Source organism: Parasteatoda tepidariorum, chromosome 7, assembly GCF_043381705.1.
Source record: "Parasteatoda tepidariorum isolate YZ-2023 chromosome 7, CAS_Ptep_4.0, whole genome shotgun sequence".
NCBI classification, from domain to species: Eukaryota; Metazoa; Arthropoda; class Arachnida; order Araneae; family Theridiidae; genus Parasteatoda; species Parasteatoda tepidariorum.
In genome coordinates, this window is record NC_092210.1 from 31,096,337 (window position 1) to 31,115,931 (window position 19,595).

At 28.9% G+C, this 19,595-nt stretch overlaps 1 protein-coding gene across 2 annotated transcripts; it reads right to left on the reverse strand.

The window, feature by feature from the left end:
* Positions 1–2,319: 2,319 nt before the first annotated feature.
* Positions 2,320–19,595, reverse strand: LOC107457094 (uncharacterized). 2 transcript variants are annotated; one of them, XM_016075155.3, is made up of 6 exons: positions 19,490–19,595; positions 19,296–19,406; positions 15,717–15,876; positions 11,970–12,106; positions 9,573–9,678; positions 2,320–2,599 (listed from the first exon to the last, which is right to left on the reverse strand). In XM_016075155.3, the coding sequence occupies exons 2-6, from the start codon at positions 19,336–19,338 to the stop codon at positions 2,389–2,391; spliced, it is 657 nt and encodes a 218-aa protein (XP_015930641.1). In that variant the 5' UTR covers positions 19,339–19,406; positions 19,490–19,595; the 3' UTR covers positions 2,320–2,388. The 2 variants fall into 2 exon arrangements, with proteins under 2 accessions (XP_015930641.1, XP_071039344.1); XM_071183243.1 differs by lacking the exon at positions 19,490–19,595 and having other exon boundaries at positions 19,296–19,447.

Consider the following 19,595-nt stretch of genomic DNA (forward strand, 5'->3'; position numbering starts at 1 on the left):
TTGAATTCACAGCCAAAAAAAAGCGCCAGTTAGGAGCGTTTTGCATTTTAAAGTAGCGTTTTAGCTCAACTTAAAATTTCTTTATAATATTCGAAATTTAAAAATCTAAATATTAATTCGATTCAAGCATGTAATTTTCAAACTTTTAACTTTTGATCAAAGTATGAATTTAAGGAAATTAGGAACATATTTTTGAGAACTTTTTTGCAGTGGCAAGCATTGATTATATTTTTTTTTTGTAACATTTTACTAAACGTAAAAAAAGCGAATATTAACAAACTTTCTTTAAGTTATTAATAAAAAAAATTAAAATTTTAAAAATATATATTATGTTTAAAATATTTGAAATAATTTAAAACATTGAAGTTTTTTTTTTTTGGTACTGGAATTTAATTTCATCAATTACAAATTGCAATTAAGAGAGAAAAAACAAACATTTTATTCTTGTAAAAGAGCAAAGATCAAAAATATATTTCATATTTTCAAATATTTTGAATTTTTTTCCTGACCATTGAAATAAGTTTAACTTTACAATAAAAGGCTATGCGTTTAAACAGGGAAATGAAATAAGTTTAATAAATTATGTGATTTTACTTGAAAAATATTTAAAAATATTAAATATTAATGTTTTCAAGACATTAAATATAATAAAAAAAGCAGGTTTTAATCTTGTTCGAAGTTAAGGCTGTTCCCGAGTCATACATTGATTGGAAACTAGTTGCCTTAATTACCATATATTAAAAACAAGTTACAATTCTCAATTGCTCACTATTATTTTATGAAAATAAGAAAAGAAAGAACTTATTGTATGAAAAAAGTTCCAAAAATGAAGCTTTAAGTTTCCTTTAGTCTTGCTTTTTTTACTTGTATACTGTTATTAGAGAAGCATTGTTTATTTTTTGCAATTTTTGCCGCATTTTTGACATAATCACCAAATTTGTCAAAGGATTTTTTTTTTATGGCTGTGACTGTTTTTGAACGCACGAGTGATTCTAGATTCCCGAAATATTCCTACCCCTTCTTTCATCTCATCAAAAATTTAAAAATACAACATTTTTCGACCAAATATTTGTTTATTCATTTATTTTAAGCAATGAACAGGTGACTGTCACTAAGAGTCAAGTTAAAACTACACGTGTGTTATGATGTTCTACTAAAATTGTGAAGGCAGCGAAAGTTTGATGCATGACGTAATAATATTTACGACCTTGATCATGTTCAACATTCCGTATCTCCGGTTTTAAGATGACCATCGGAGTAATATCATTATTTTTAAAGTGTCTGTTAGCGTTCCATCTGGGATAAAATTGACCTACAGTCTAACAATCACGAGATGAGCTTTTTGTGAGGTTGAGAACGAGACCTTAGGTTTAGCGACTTGTTTAGCTGCGTTTTAGCTATGTTTAGCTATGTTAGCGTAGATTAGTTTATGTTTAGTAACACTGTTTAACCATATCAACATAAAATGATCCTCTGATTTTAGCTATGTTTAGCTATGCTTAGTATGCTAGCTTAGTTTAGTTTATGTTTAGTACCATTATGCTCAACAAAATAAACATAAAATGCCATTATCAACAGTGTTTGAAGTGTCTGAGCGTTCCATCAGGCATAAAATCGACCTACTGACTGGTAATTACGAGTTGAGCTTTCAGAGCAGTAAAGGACGAAAGCTCATCTCGTGATGGCATGATAGTATTCCGATTTTAAGCAATGCTGCTCGAACGGCAAGGATAAAAGAGAGGTTCCATGCTTTATCTTATTCTATAGGGTCAAGTTAACGCTATACGTGTGAGCTATGGTGTCATACTAAAACTACGTATAGAGCGAAAATTTGATGTGTGACGTAATAATGTTCACGACATTGCTCATGCTCAGCGATTCTTTTCTATGACTTTGAAATGCCCATGGGAGTAATATTTTTTTTCAGCAGCGCTTCAAAGTTCCTGTTAGTCTTCCATCTGTCATAAAATTGACCTACTGTTTAGTAATCTGAAAAAGAGCTTTCAGTGAGGTTGAGGACAGTAGCTCATCTCGTGATTGCGAAACAGTACTCCGATTTTAAGCGATGCCGTTCTAAACGATGATGTTCAAAGTGAGGTTCAACACTTTGTCTTGTTCATGAAGAACTGGTTGGATATATGCAGATAAAAAATGTCACAGTGTCTACAAAATTAAAATCAATGATTTGGAGTTTACGGTATAGATAAATAAACAAATGTTAAACAATCTAATCAATATAAATATTACAAAGCAAAAACATTATTTTTGTTTTATAAAAGTGGAAAAAAGTCATTTATCCACGTTTTTAAATACCTGAAGTGAAAACTAAATAAAAACATAATTTATTCAACATCTATGTACACGTCCTGCAGATAATAAGCATAAAAATCACAGAAGTGTTATTGCTATTACTACTATTATTGTTAACAAATAACCACCCAGTATCGGGGCACTATTACAATATTTAAAGTATGTGCCACATAAAATAAAATGAACCTTCCGATATTCATTTACTAAGTGATTTTGAAAGTCAGTTGCATTATGAGTACACACAAGAGTCATGTTATCCCGTAGACATTCTTGTTGCTTTTGCAATGAGCTAAAAAGAGAAACACATTAATACAGAAGTTAAATTTCAATAAATTTAAGAAAAGGATTTCATGTTTTAATTTTAAGTTTTAGCTTTTTTTTTAAATATTTAGATTTATATAAAGATTACAATTTAAATATATTTACTTCCTTTGTACAATTAATTTTTTTACTGCTTTTAAATCGTTTTCTACCTTTAAATTAAGAAATATACAAAAAAAATTTGAGAATTTAAAAATGAAAATAATTAAAGTACAAAATTAAGGTACTTCGTGGCCATTTTGAAAAATTTTTTAACAATATTAAATACTTTAAAATTAATTAGCATTTAAAGATTATTAAATATGAAACATTATTATAAACTTTGCGAATATAATAAGCATCACAAGGTTATGCAAATTTTCCACTCTCCACGTTTTCCCCTCTTTCAGTTATCATGGTTTGTCATGGCTAATCTCGCTTTTTTCCCCCACACCAATACGTTTCAATAAGAAGTGCTCTAGCTACTGTTTGAAAAGCTCATACTCATATGTTACTGAAATATGCTTACATCATATTTTATTATGTTAAATAAGAGCCTGTAACAATTTTAACATAGATACTTTGTGGTTGAAATTAATTCAATTAAAGTGGTATTTGGTTGAGAGGACACGGTGTAGTTGTAGACATACGAAGCAGTAGACATTGTAGAAAACCATGTTTGATTGTATCTTGACATCAGGGCTATTCATAATAGCAGAACTTAAAGTACAAACAATTTGGTACTATTTTGTAAAAATAGATCAACTTACAACCTAGATCAAAATGATGTGCAACTAACGAAAGCAAAGGAACAAACTACAATGATAAAAGAAACTACAATTAATTGAAGGTACTCCTTAACTTATGTCTGAAAAAAAAGAGTGACGATGATGTCGATCACAGCGTTGCGAAGGCAACTAAAGTAGGAAATATGACTGTGGGACTCCAATTTTATTTGTCAGGAGTAAAATTATATTTAATTCAGTGTATTTTTAGTATTCCTAATTTTATTTTACAAAATTGTGGATGAAAAAAATCATTGTTTGGAATTTTATATCAAGGTCGATTAATCTAAGTAGACCAACTCTGTTTTGTAGGTTTTGATCTTTGACCCAATGGTTTTGAAGCACATACATTATCTTTAATTTTATTTTATCCCTGTTGGTAAATCAATCTAGTAGTGCGACTTAGTTTAAAGGTTTTCATCACTAACCCTAATGGTTTAGGGTTATAGCTCTTACGTCTGACCTTACTGATTTAACAGGAACTTTCACTCAAAATACCTTCAGTTTGAACACTGCACTCCAAATTAAGCATCAAAATAAATTCGACTTCTCAGTGTGATACTTAAGAGCATTAGGAAAACCTCGCGCGGTCAGCTTGATTGAAGTAAAACTTAAACCCATCATGTGCTAGCCGATGTGTATTAAGAGTATCATGCATCTAATACCATTTCATTTATATTTATTCGGAATTATAAAGATTCGACTAGTATATATACGAGATATGAAACCGTGCTGCTCATATCAGAAGATAGTGATTTATCCTCGAGGCCATCCATTTCTTACAGTGCTTTGTTTTATTTTATGGCAACGTTCAGAATATATAATATATACTAAACGAAAAAAACGACTGTGATTTGTTCGTTGACACCAGAATTATTCTTGACCAGTGAAATGCACTCATGGTTTTAAGAACTACACTGTAACATTCTGAACAATTACGATTAAAAGTACCAGCATTCAAGGTGCCATTGCTTTTTAACTTAAGATTCATTTCCATCGTAAAATTTTGTATCGTATCGCAAAACAAACAAATATATAAATGATACGTAGTAATTTTTTTCAGTAATATTCGATAAGTAACTTTATTTCAGTAAATATTACTGTAAAATTTACAGCACGAAGTTTTACAGTACAATCACTCTGAATGTAATTCCAGCATTTTTTACTGTAATTTTTATAGGAATTCTTTTTACAGTTTAGAAAGAAGAAAAGAAAAGATTTCCTTAGATTTTTCATTAACATTTGATAAATCACTTTAATTCAGTAAATATTACTGTAAGAATTACAGTATAAAATATTGCGGTCAAAAGTACTAGCTCTCTGAATGCAATTCTGGCACTTTATACAGTGATTTTTTAAGATTTTTTTTTACAGTTTAGAAAGAAGATAAGAAAGATTTCCTTAGATTTCACACCCTCATAAGTGTTATAATGATACAAACTTAATTATGTTTTTATTTAACGTTATTACATTATAATTACCTTATTTTGCCAGATTTATAATATAAAAACCTTTCTCAAATGCTTCTAGTAAAATTATTGAAACAGATCTTGTATTTTGCCATTTGACTGGATTCACGCTAAATGTTAAACTTAAATTTAATTATCATTAGAAAAAATTGTGCTTACGAGTGAACTAGCATTTTTTACCTATGGAACATTTGTCCTAAATTATTTTTAAGATATATATATTTTTAATCAAGATGATAAGGAAGCTTTCTGCCTTTTTTTGCAATTTTGGGAGCATTAATGTTAAACTTAAATATAATTTCATTTAAAAAAATTGCATGGAGAAATAATTTAGCAACTTTTGCCTTATGTTATTCAACTTTTTCCAACTGGATTCTGGCAAAAGTTACTCTAGAATAAAGAATGTTTTTAAATAGATAATCAACAAATAAACTTATAAGAAGAAACTAGTTTGTTATTATTAGGATTTCAGATATAAGCTAAGAATAAAACAACAAAATTGGCTTTATTTATCTAGCAAAAAATTTGCATTGTCAAATTAGCAAATAATTTTCCAAAATAGCACATAAATTTTCATTACGGAAATTTTGTCTTAAACAATATATAAAAATCTGTATTAAAATGGGGGATACGGAGATAGTTTTTGTTTCTTTAGATATGGAGGATAACTTTCAAAATTTTTTTTATTTAATGTAAAAACATTGAAAAATGTACTTTGCAGAGATAAAAATAATTTAAAATCTAAATTTAATAATAAACTTTAACAAAAGACCATTAAATCTATGAAAGATCTGTTTTAAGCAAATTAAGTGCCTTTGTATTTCGAAGAAAAAAAATAAGCTTACTGCTTGAATTTTTTATTTTCAAATACGCTTCATTAAAAGAGGATTAGTGTCATAGTATCAAAGAAAACATCGCAGAAAAACATTAAATAAAATATCAAAAGAACTTTCGAATGCCCCCAATGCCATCGAGACTAAGTATCAATGGTGTGCAGCGAGGGCCGTGGGGGATAAGGCTCCAAGAATCTGAGGTGAGAATCTAGTTGAAGACTAGGAAAAATATTTCTATTTTCTTCACAAACTTAAACATAATCAAGAATTAAGGAAAATACTTCTATTTTTTTTTTGTAAAATTAATTCTAATCGGAAATAAGGAAAACATTATTATTTCTCTCTATATATTGAAATGCCGCTGTTTTGAGTGTTCAATTTAATTTTTCAATTTATTATTATTATTTTTTGGTGCAAAGAGACGAAAAATTTGAAATTATTGAGGTGCTAAGAAATGTATACAGGAATTAAGATGGAAGAGTTCAAATTCAATTATTACTTCTAGAAATTATTGGCTGTGTAATTATAAAGTAATTATTACATTATAATTTTAATCGAGGACAAAGGAAAATAATTTTATTTATTTCTATATTAAAATATTAAAATGTTTTGGGTGTTCTACTTAATTTTTCAATTTATCATTAGTATTTTTTGATGCAAAGAGAATATAGGACAAAAAATTTAAAATTACTAAGGTGTTAAGAAAAGTATACAGGAATTAAGATGGAAAAGTTTAAATTTAATTATTACTTCCAGAATTATTGGCTGCGTAATTATTAAGTAATTATTAAATTATATTATTATAATTTTAATCAAGGACTAAGAAAAATAATTTTATTCCTCTCCATATAAAAATGCCACTGTTTTGGGGGTTCAACTTAATTTTTTTTTAATTTTTTTTTGCTGGTGCAAAGAGAATATAAGACGAAAAAAAATTTTGGAATTACTAAGGTGTATCGAAAAGTGTACATGAATTAAGGTGGAGGGAAAAGTTAAAATTTAATTATTACTTTGAGAATTATTGACGGCGTAATTACTAAAAGTACCGGTGCCCTGAGTGCCCATAGTTTTTAACATAGTTTGACCAAAAAATTTTGCAGTGTACTTATAGTACTGATAGTTTTGAAATGTCGTTTAGAGAGAGTAAGAAAACATGTAAATAGCTTATCTTGTTTTCATATATGAATTATTCAGTTGAAAAGCTTAATTGAATTATGAAATCACAACGGACCTTTGAACAACTCATTTCCTGCAGATATTTTATAACGCGAGCAGATGTGATGTTAATTAAATGTCTGCGCCACATTAAATGTATATGAGAGAAACCAACGAAATGTGACGAAAACGTGATTTGTTTTACTAAACCAAATGGATTATTTCTACTATTGCTAAAAATATTAACTAATTGTAATCTCCCAGACATCAATGCTATTGACTAATTTTTAGTTTGAAAATAACTTTCGCATAATAAAATCATTGCATACAACTAATAGCGCTTAAATAAGTTAGTATTTTAAGCAGATAAAATAAGACTCTCGATTTAAAGAAAACATTTCTTGATTGTAAAAATTAATTTCTTATGGAAATTTAAAAGTTTTAAAATTTGATAAAATATTAGAGAGCTCCGCAACTTGTTTCGTTCAACAAATTATCCCTATCGATTCCTAAAAAAATTTTTTCAGGAGTGCAACCAAATTGCGACATCAAAATAAATTTAAATAAAAGATCAAACTAATCAAATTAAAAAAAATAATAATTATTCGAATTAAGGATCTCAATTTTTTTTATTGGATAAACATAGATATGGTTTCCGATTTTATTAGGATAAAACTTAAAAATAATAATTTTGCTGGTGTTGACTATTTTTTTAAGAATTATTTCAGTTCCGATCTGTAAAACATCTGGTGTATAGATTATAAGAAATTCAGGATCAAAGTAGGGTAAAAAATATCGGCACTCAGGGGGCCGATACTTTTTACCTTAAAATCCATTTTTACTGGAACACGTTATGGAAAAAAAATCTGATATAGAGAAATTTTTACTGTAATAATTACTGTAAAATCACTGTATCACTCTAATTTAATAATTACAGTAAAAATTATGATATAATATTTTACAAAAATAATTTTACGATTAAATGGATTTTACGTGAACTGCACCCAAAGTGCTGGTACTTATATCATAATTTGATCCTGAATTTTTTACATTACAGTAACACTATTTTTGGTGATGAGATAAACTAAATACATTTTTAAGTGCAGAAAAGTAATTATCGTGCAAATAAAATTGATAGAAAGATTGGTTTAAAGAATTCGGGTGAATATATTACAAAAAATGTGCTTGTTTTTTAAATTAAACTAGTGGGCTGCGCCCCCGGCTCGCTAACGCTCGCCAACCCCCGAAAATTGCTACGCAATCTTATATCGCTCGCTACTAACTTAGGTACATTGCAAATGCACAAAATTCTGAGAATTCAAAACAATCATTCAAATCCATATAAAAACTTATTTTTTAAAAAAAAATTACATTTTTTTAGTAAATACTAAGTCATTAAAATAAATTTGAATTCAAATAAATGACATGTAATTCGCTAAACCTATTGGAAATGTGCTATAGTATAATTCGTAATATACATCAAAATTCGTCAAATAAATTCGTAATATATAAATTCGTGAAAAAAAGCGCTTTCGACAAAATACTAAAATAGAGATCTATCGACAAAGACTACTGACTTCTGCCTAGCTTAATAGTATGAGATTGCCGCAGCTGGTTATTTCAGTTTCCGTTCTTAAAAGCGCTATATGTTGATCCATCTCAGCTAGATTTGGCATGTGACATTTTTAGCGGCAATCATTGGTCGATTCGCCGTGTAAGAGAAATGGCAACGTAAACAAAACAAAGCAAACGTTGCCACCGGCGGAAAGGAAATACAGCCAACATTTGGGAGTCACGTAAGAGAATTATATATATTAGATATTTCTGAAATTAAGCTATTAAATTGATTCTAATGCAGATGAAAATATGTGTTATCCGTAAACAGCCAAACAAAAAATAAATTAATTAATAAAACTATAACGGTGAAAAACGAAATAAAAATGTAGCTTCATGCACTGCAAAAAATGCTAGTTTACTGTTAAAAATGTTAGCTAACAAAATTGGTGTCAACTATACTACAAAATTTTTTGCAGGGTCTGAAAACTCTTAAAGTTAATTTTTCATATCGCTTTCGTATTTTAACCAGTTTTCTTAAACTCATTTAATACTTTTATATATTATTTCATTAACTACTTCATATCATAAAAAGCACAATTGTAAAACCTTTAACTTTTAAGTAAGTTAAATAAAAAGTATATTTTCTATTATATAATTTATATTTTTATAAAAATTGAGTAGTTCACTCTCTTCAAAAGTAAAATAAGTATGATTTATTTATATCTGAATAAATGGGCATAATGAGCTTTTTGTACATCACATCAAGCCAGAAGTAAAAATACGAATAAATTTTTTCAAAAAAATAGTTAACAGAATGGAATGCTCATAAAATTGCTAATGAGTGTCCCAAAAATGATTAGTGGTTTAATAAATTAAATTTAAAAAAACGACCGAGAAGAGGATTTTGCGGTTTTGCCGTATTTTCATTATGAAACCAGTCCTCAGAACCTCTCAGGTAATCAAACCAGTTTTGACGCTTTTTTGGTTCCGTCTTCTTTACAAGTGAAGCATTATTTAGATGTTGCTTTTCTTTCTTTTTTTAAAAAAAAAATAATTTACTAACCCTAAAGGGGCTACTTTTATAAATTCATTTTACAACATGATTCTTGGAAAATATATTTAGTGCCGAACGAAGTATTCCTTACATTGTGTGAATTACCTACCAACATAATGATCGTGCATCAGTATTAGAGCCGGGGCTATAAGAAGTCACGCAGTCTATTCTTCTTTTCTGGTTTTTGTTATAACACGCACTTGAATTAAGAAACCCTGAAAAAAATGGAAGAATTTTGTAAAATCTAGTGTATTTTTTTAAATGGAAAATATCACTAATTACATAATAAATTATGATAATTTTCAAACCATAGCTATTTTCATCAATTATTAAGTATGAACGATAAAAATGAAATGATAAATACTTCAGACTTTACCAATGTATTCTATAGAATGAAGAATCACAAACCGGCAAAGTATGAAACGATTATTATTTCATTCGCGCTTGGGTATTTATTGGAATGACAAAAGAAAAACATATTGGCAATATATACGTCAGGCAAAATACATCACATTTTTCATATACTTTGCTGAAACCACCAAGCATTCTAAACATTTAGTAGTTGTTCTTTTATAGAATGCTGGTATTTAATAAATTGACGGCAACATACATAAAAGCAAATATAGCGAGATAAAAGATAAATTTCATAGCGAGAAAAAAGAATTCACTAATTTACTTTAAATTGTATCCGAAATCTGACATATAGAGGCATACATTTTTAAATAAATATGAATAATAATACGAGAGTTGATGCTGATATATAGCTTAGTTATCAAAATAAAGTTTTGAATATAAGTTTTCAAATAAGTTTATCAGAAACATATTTTTATCCTATATCATAAATTCATCCCAGAACATGAAACATCTTACGGCTAATTACCATAAAATAAAAATCGCGATCTGGATGAAAACATGTAATAGTATAAATAAATAATAAATTTATGATTGGGATAAATACTACTTAGTGAGGATATGAACACGTAAACTAATTTTTTATAGCGTTTGTGTTTTTTTCAGTTTTGCTAATAATGCACAAAACGATGCGTGACATCCCCGTTTTTACAGCATAAATGCGAACAGAGTGTTTTTGTGCGAAATCGGATATCAAAGCTACAAACAACTAACAAAGACACATAATGAAATGACTACAGCGATACAAAGCTGTAAACAGCTCTATATTTTCTTCATCTAGTTAGATCGATAATAAAAAAGGGAATTTCTAATTAATTTATTCTTTGAGCAGCATTTTTAGTCACCGTGAGTCATTTAATAAATAATGAATAGCATTGACTTGTTTGTGCACTGTAAAAAATTCCGGCAAATAGTGCCATCACTCAGGGTACTACTTACTTTTTACCGCAAGACTTTACAGAACAAAAAATCTCGCAATCCGTAATTTTTATAGCAATATTTACCGAATCAGTATACTGAAATAAATATTACTGTAAAAATTGCGGTATAAAAGTTTACGGTAAAAAAGAATTTTACGGATGATAAATTCATGTACTGCTAAAAATTTCTCGGGAAAAGTTGTTAAATTGTTTATTTAATTCTTATTTAACTATATTCAAACAAAATTGTTATATAATCATCAATAAATGGTATTCAAACTATTAACTGTGAGAAAAACCGTTTAATAACTCCTTTCACCTAATACGGTTAAATAACCAGAGTTTTATCGCACCAACTAGGTCCGCCTAACGAAGCCACTTAGTGAATATTTAATGAAGTCACAGGGCTTCATTAAATATACTATTTATGAAGCCCTGCAACTGCGTAAATATTAAAGCAGAGTCATAAATAATCTGTCAATCTCATGGGCAATAGAACGAGGATTCGATTCCCAGAGTCTGCACTACTATATTTTTTCATTCCCTTTGACGCATGAAGAGCTTCCAGTGTTCTGCACACTCTAATTTGTGGTCCTGGACTATTAGAATTGGATACTCTCATTCACGCATAGATGGAATCACCATAAAGATTCTCCACACAAAAAAATTCTTGTATTTCCAGTTGCTCACGATAGATGGAATCATCAGGTAAGCAAGTAGGCCACAATCCATGGATCATTTGACAAAACACAACTCATCCACAACCTAAAACCATTGTTAATTGCCTAACATAACTTAGCTCCAATGTCCAATTAAATTTAATTTTTCTGGTTTAGAAACCATGCATGTTTTAAGTGATTAAAAAACAGTATAATTTTGTATTCGTTGTTTTTTAACCATACTAGTTGTAAGCAGCTTCAAGACCATAAGGATAAAAAAGTGTCCTTTACCGTAAACTGTACGGTTATTTGGATGAACAGACTGCTGTCGGCTATTGTACCGTCGTTTTAGAATGAGCATTCTAACAGAGCGGTGCCAGCACTTTTAACCATAATTTCACCGATTTTTTTTTTACAATATAGCCACTTTATTATGACTAGAAAAAAATTATTTTAGTATTAAAATTACTATTCGTAAGTGAAGCATTTCTAAGATTAACTTTAATTTGAGCTTACTTGCTTGTTCTTTTGACTTATTATTGCAAAGTGATCCAATTAAAGAATTAACGGAGAGACCAATGCTGCTATCTAATCTTGTATTGCAGCTAGTCGTTATGTCTGAAAGACATCGTTCTGTCACTGTCCTTGATGAGCTATAAGCAGATATAAAATGTTAGACTACAAAGTTATGTAAAGAAAAAAAAATTCCCGTAAAATAAGCATTATTGTGATAAGATATGTGCTTTGGCAAGAGAAATATCTACACAAACTATTGAAGTCGCACAATTACGAGAATAATTCTGTGTGATTATAAATTTTATTAGAAAACAACGACTAACAGCAACAGACGTGTTAAAACCTGTTCATATTTCGACACAACACCTTCATCAATGATTACTGAAGCGTTAATTTTCATATAAAGTAGCGCTGAATATAATGTAGCGCTGCACAATCAAAATATATCGTCTAACAAACTGTTAGAAAGACAAGCAGATAAAATAGAATCCGAATTTAGTTTTTATGCAATAAATAAAAGATCTATATTTTAAATTAATTATAATACTACCCCTTTACGATCGTAATTTGTAGATTTTCAATGAAAGTTGGTTTATGTTACCAACAGTAGAGATCGAAACATAATAAGCAGATAAACAAAATATGCTGGTAAAATTACCCTACTGTACTGAAATCTTTGGTTAAAAAAAAACATAATTCTGGGTACTAAAACCAAAAAATACGGTACTTAAATTACGGTATACGGTATTTAAATCATTCATTTAATAATTTTTCTTTTCATATGGTAGCCGTTTACTGAAAATTGGGGCTTTCAAAGTTAAATTTCTTATTTAGTAAGAAAAAAAAATTGAAAAGGAAATCTATTCAAAAAATGGTTTGCATGCCAGGCTTTAAGGTATCATGATAAAATTACCGCATTTACCAAATTTTATAAGTGCTATTACCAAAGCGTTTCGGTCAAAAAATTACCGAACTTTCTGGTGTTCTCATAGAACCAGAAACACGGCAAGTTTTACCATTTCCTGGTAGTTTTGAAGATACTTTTTTTTCAGAGTACTTTTCCAATTTAGAGTTCGATAATTCATTCATAAAATATTTTTAAACAATTTAAACATATATATATTTAAAAAAATCAACGTTGAGTTTTATTTCAACGGGATGAGTTTTAATATTTTTATTAAATATAAGGAAATATAAATATTTTTTCCAATATTTATTAGAAGAGCTTGATAAAAAAAAGGTTTCAGTGAGATTTTCGAAAAAATTATTAAAATTTCTCCATAAATACCTTATGTTTGTCTTGTTTTAATGAATAACAAAAATTGTTTTACCAAGTTATTAAATTATGCAAATTTTGAGGGACGAAGTAACGATTAGTATTTTCGAAGTAGAGCAAGGCTCCAAGTGCAATTGATAGCAAACAAACAATCGACAAGTACATTGCCTTTTGTCAGAAAATTTAAAAAAGCTAAGAGTGCAAAGGCTATGAAGCAAGCAGGTCAAATAAGTATCAGGTATTGTTTGCAATTATCAATTCAAAGCTTACGCATAAGAATTAATGGAATTTATTTTTTTATTTTTTATTATAGACTTCAAAGATTTTTTACTTAAATCCATTAATATATCAGCTAAACCTCCAGTAGACAGCACTGAGTTAATTTTTTTTTCGTCAATAAAAAAAAATCGAAAAACATAAAAGCAAAATGAACGCATGAATTAAAATGAGAACCACATTAACGGTTAGTTAAATATAAAAACTATATTGCAGTGATACTCCAGATAATATTTCCCTAAAATAAATATTTTAGCTAGAAGATATCAAGTAATAATTTCACGTTTATTTATCAGCAATGAAAACCCCGTCCCATATGTGTGCTGGACCATCAATTTGAAAGACAAACGTATTCAGATACGAAACAAAAGCAATGAATAGAATCATGTGATGCAAAGAATAATTCTTTCAAGTCGTGATAAATGTTTTTAATTAATCGGCATTTGAACCTGGCAATGAACTCAAACAGATGAGTTCTATAGGACAAAGAACTTTTGTATTTATAGAATCCATTGCTATTTTTTATTTAAAATATAAACCTAATTTGTTTGTTGATAATACATCATTCTTATCTGTTTGTTCCAAAATGCTGGTTTTCTTTAGAGGGGCAAAATATATTTATGAAATGCAATTTTTTGTGGCCGAATTTTGCTTTTTCTTACTAACATATCGAATAAAAAAGCGTTAATGTATTAAAAAACTAAACTTGTCTTTTTTTCTTATCTAGAATTAGAATATTAGGGAAATAGCAAATTGCTCGAACATAATTATCTACACATTATTTAAGAAAAATTCTAACATTTTATCATTAAAGAATTTCGAAAATTTACTGTTATATATATTATATATAAATAAAATTCATGTTTAAATTTTATCTATATTTTTGCTTTGGAATAAGCTTATGCCTTTGGTTAAATGATTTAAAATTGTATTACAGAAAGGTATTAGAAATTCACTCGTGATTAATTACATAAATTTATATTAAGTAAACTAAATGGATTTGAATTAAATTTATATTAATAATTTTAAATAAAAATGGAAAAAGCGAAAATATAAATATAATGTTTGCAGGGAATCACTTTGAGTGATTAAATTTATTTGTTGATTTTATCTTAATAAAGATATAAATTGATTATATTTTAGAATTGTTATAGCTTTTCGATGCCTTTCCAACGAAGTTTTCAATGGAAACTTAAAATGGGAGACTGAACGAAATATTAATTGCAAACAAACATCAAACAATCAAGTTTTGGAGTACAGTGCAAATAATCCAGATGAAATTATGGTAAAAAGTACTGGCACCCTAAGTACATCTCAATTCAATTTATTTTACCCTAAAATCCATTTTTATTGTAAAATCGGATACCGTTGTTTTTACCTAAATATCTATTTAATTACAATGATTTTACAGTAAATATTACAGATATTACCATGCATCGGATTTTTTAAACGGTAAAATTGTACGATAAAAAGTACACGCCCCCTAAGTGCCGGTACTTTATACCGTAATTTTATGCTGAATTTTTTACAGTATAAGCTACCGTGAAGTTGCGTTATATGAGAATAACTAGCAATCTTATTCATTAATAAATTCGCAGAAGCAATTCATGTTCTTGGAAAGCGATAAAAATTAAAAATGCATTAGAATGAGATGCTGCACATGGAGAAAAAAATTCTGGTAAAATTACAGTATTATATGGTAAAAACGTTCCTGGTAAAAACATAACCATAGTTCAGATAATAAAAAATATATGGTATTTGAACCATAATTTTGGTAATTTTTCAGTTCATTTGGTAATGGTTTACCAGAAATTCTTTTTTTCAAAATTACAGTTCCTATTACAACACATTTAGTAAGAAATACAAAACTAAAAAGAAAATTTAACTGAAAAAAATCGTTTTTATATCATGCACTAAGGTATCATGAAGAAATTACTGAATTTTACTACATAAACCAAATTCTAACTCATATCATAAAGCAATATTTCACTTTTAATTTTACCGAAAACATTACCAGAGTGCTAAGAGCCAGAAACGCGGTAAATTTTACCATATTCTAGTAATTTTGACCATACTTTTTTTCTTAGTACAATGAGTTGGGACTTAGCACAATACATAATATCGCAAATGTGTAATAAAGTGAATTATTGAAGTTAATAATTAAAATTTACAGGACACAAAATCTGTAAACTTACTTGCAGGTAGCATTTATTTCAGCGGTTGTTTCGTCATATCTAGCTGAAAAATTTGCTCCTAAACTTCCAATTGTTTTATAGCATTCATTATATTGCTTAAAAACGCAATCTATTGTTTTGTTTCGATAATCTTTTGCTGCTATTGTTCCTGTAAAAACAGCTGAAATAATAATAGTAATAAGTACGCAAGTAAATCTGTTGTCAGAATCTGAATTATAATAAACTAAGTATATGCACTGGTATAAATTTTTGAAAGCAGACTGTGAAAACTATAATGTATATTGATGTTGAACATCCCTTAAAAATGCGTGAACAAACACTCTTTTTCAAGTTAACACGAAATCGAGCTAAAACAATTTTGAGAATGTTTGAAAGTTTTAAGCACCGAAATTTCAAAAACTCGCTTTTACACCATACGTTAAATATACTCCAAAAACTCCAATGTTGGCTGCATTTTGATTTCGTCTGTAATTGTTTACAATTGATAATGACTTAGCGAATGCTTTCTGTTATTTTGGATATTCCATTTGATCTGCAGAAACTAAGGTTCACAGTTAAAAATATGTATGTATGTTTCTTGTTGTGTAATAAGGATATTTATATTTAAATTTTCAAGCCTCTGTAAACTATAAATAATTTTATAATGCATAATTTGCATAAATTACTCCACTGCTAAGCCTAGTTCAAATTTTTCTTAACATTCTCTGCTGCATTTGTTTAATTTGCAAACTTATTTTATTTTATGATTTGGAGTGCGGATGCAACCTAAATTACTCATTCTTATGTTATATTGTTTCGTAAAAATAACTTTACTGGTTCTTATGTGTTTCATATGGTACTGACAATATAAATTTTAGTGATACACAAGCTTCGTGGCTTTGCATCGAATAGTGTAGAAGAACACCTGGGTGTTTCACGACACCAAGAACTAACCTTAGGTTTTTGGTGTGATGGAACACTTAGTGGAACACACTTTGGTGTAAATTAGTTGCCACCATTTCTGGTGCTCGAATACACGAAATTTTTTTAAAGTATATAGAACCTTAATATCGTTTAAATTTACTGTAACCTCATTTTGGAGCAAATTTCAACAATTACTGATTTCTTCAGCTCGAATACACATTACTATGTGGATAAATATCAATGAAAACATGGTTCAAATTAAAACAACCGGATTATATCCAATAAAAATAATATTTCCTTCCCTAATGTAATATAAGGTTACAGTTTTAGATACTAAGCGATTAAAAAGGCTTACATTTGAAACAGTTTAGCCATGGTATACCAGTCATGCAAAATTCCCACCCTGATAGCAGGCAACTTTAAAATCAACGTTTTAATTTCCTTTTTATTTGTTAGGCATAGAAACATTGACTGATTAATCCTTTTTTTAACTTAGTAGAAATATTAGCATGCAAAGCTTTTTCCATTAAAAATTAAAAAAACGGACATACTAAAACCTTTACAAAAAAATCTCATTTTTTAGCTTTTATTTCCAGGTATTATAAACCTTATTTTAGACTTTTCTTCATTACAGCTGTGTCCAAGATCTCAAATGCAACATTTTGTTTCAGTTTAAAACTTAATGTTCAGACCCACCTTCACTTTAAAAGTGTTAAAGAAAGTATGTAAAATCCTACGCAAATGAACCTTGCTTTAGTAATGCTCATAAAATCTAAAATAAACCTTGAGAAGGGGAATTCATTCTGGGTTTGAGAACGCTTGTTTTGCGAATGATGATTCATCCTCGATTTCAAAAGGTTTTTCTAGTCTCTTTTTAAGTAGATTGAATCTCGATATAAATGGGCTGTTTTTGCAAGCTTAATACAAACCTCATAGCGCATAAACTAGCATAGTTACATTTAACATTGTTTCAAGCTTGCATGGTTTATTTGCCTTGTTGAGCTTATTGATCATGGTTGTTGCTGAAATTAAAATCAACCTTACATCTGGACATAAGCATTCAAGTAAGGGCCTCACTTCTTCACTAGCTTGAACATACTCATTTGGTATGTTCACTTCTGCATATTGAACAAATGCGAAACTGATTGAAGAAATTCTGTCCGGAATTTTTGGCATTTTCAGAACATTTTTAAAAGTAAAAATCAGATGAGGAGATATCATAACTGTGAGTTTGGTGCTTGAGTGCTTCCCACTGTAGTGTATGCACCTTTCGCTCTAATCACATCATCAACTACCTGGTTTTTTTTCTTTTTTTCTATTTTATTTAAATGACTTAAAACTCCTCATGCACCACAAAGTATAGCATGAGGCTTACAATTATAAGTAGAAAACAAAAAGAAGAAAAATTTACAAATTTACATCAAAAACAAAATTCCACAAGGCCGCAAGACTTTCAATACTTTTGACCAGTTCTGATAAGACAGGTAGCTAACAAATAGAAAGACGTCTCAAATCAGTCTTCAAATTCATTCGGGCACTCGCATACAGACTACAATGAAGAAGAATATGTTCAGCATCTTCATCAGCATCACCGCAAGCACAAATTCCACTGGTCTGCAGATGGAAACGAAATAAATATCTCTTAAAATTTCCATGGTTTGTTAAAATTTGGGTCAATTTAAAATCAGTTGCAAAGAATTTACATTGCAAATGGGGAAAAATGGATGGAAAGAACCTTTTCGTCCAAAGCGACCGAGGCGAAGCAAGAAATTCAGCATTCCAGTCCGCAATGATTTTATCTCTAGCGATGCCCTTCCAGTGAGAAGCTGGAACAGACACCCTTAAGTCTATTTCACCACACGTAGCTTCCCTAGCCAATTGGTCTGCTCTTTCATTGCCCAAAATGCCGCTATGACCACGAACGTAAGAAAAATGAATAGTTACGTTTTCAAGAGTGTTCAAAATCGAGTGAATTTCCACCACAAGCTTCTCGGTAGAAGTCGTGTCACGCAAAAGAAAAAGTGAAGAAAGAGAATCTTTACAAATGAGATATTTAAAAATTTGGTTTTCACTAGAAGAATTTTGTATCCAGTTAACAACCAGGTTTATACACAAAAGTTCAGCCTGGAAAACAGTACATTCATTATGTAGTCGTGCTTGGCAGTAACCTTCTCTGTCACATTTTCATAAATTACAAAAGCAACTACCTGGTTAAACATTAAATTAAACAATTGAGGACGAGCATTTAATTAACAATAGTTGATCATGATATTAATAATTTAGTACTAATTAAAAAAGCAATTTAAATCCTTTTTTAATCGGAAAATTATAATTAAAATCTAATTCTCTTAAATAACTAATGATGCATCTCCTGCACAGCACTTGTTTTAAAATTTGACTACCATAAGTTAAAATTAAAAACGTATTTTGATACAAATGCTTATGATATCTGTTATATCGCTGAAAATCCTGATAACGAATTCCAGACTAGATGAAAATTTATGCTTGCTTAATATTAAACTTTTATCGGAATATAAATTTGTTAATAAATGCTTATAATTTTTAAAATTAAAAAAAATGTGATTGGAATTAGTTTACTCTTTTTGCAAAATGTGCAAATTATTCAAATAATATAAAAAGTATATAAATAAAATAGATAGTAAAAATAAAACTTACCCGTAAAAGCGCATATAATTAACGCAAACTTATTTTGAAACATTGTTATAAACTTTACTTATCAAAAGTAAAAAAGAACATTTCTAACACCTTCCCTGTAAGGTATTTTACCTGAAATGATAAGAATGTTTAATCTTCCATATGTAACTTCTTCTTATCTTTATGAGTGTAAAATGCGTTGTAGGAATACATACCATATTCAAGTAATAAATGTTGTCAACATGGCTACACAATCTGTAATGAAATAAAAGTGGTATTCGCTTTGATATTTCGTCTCATTTAAATTCTTATCTAAAAAAA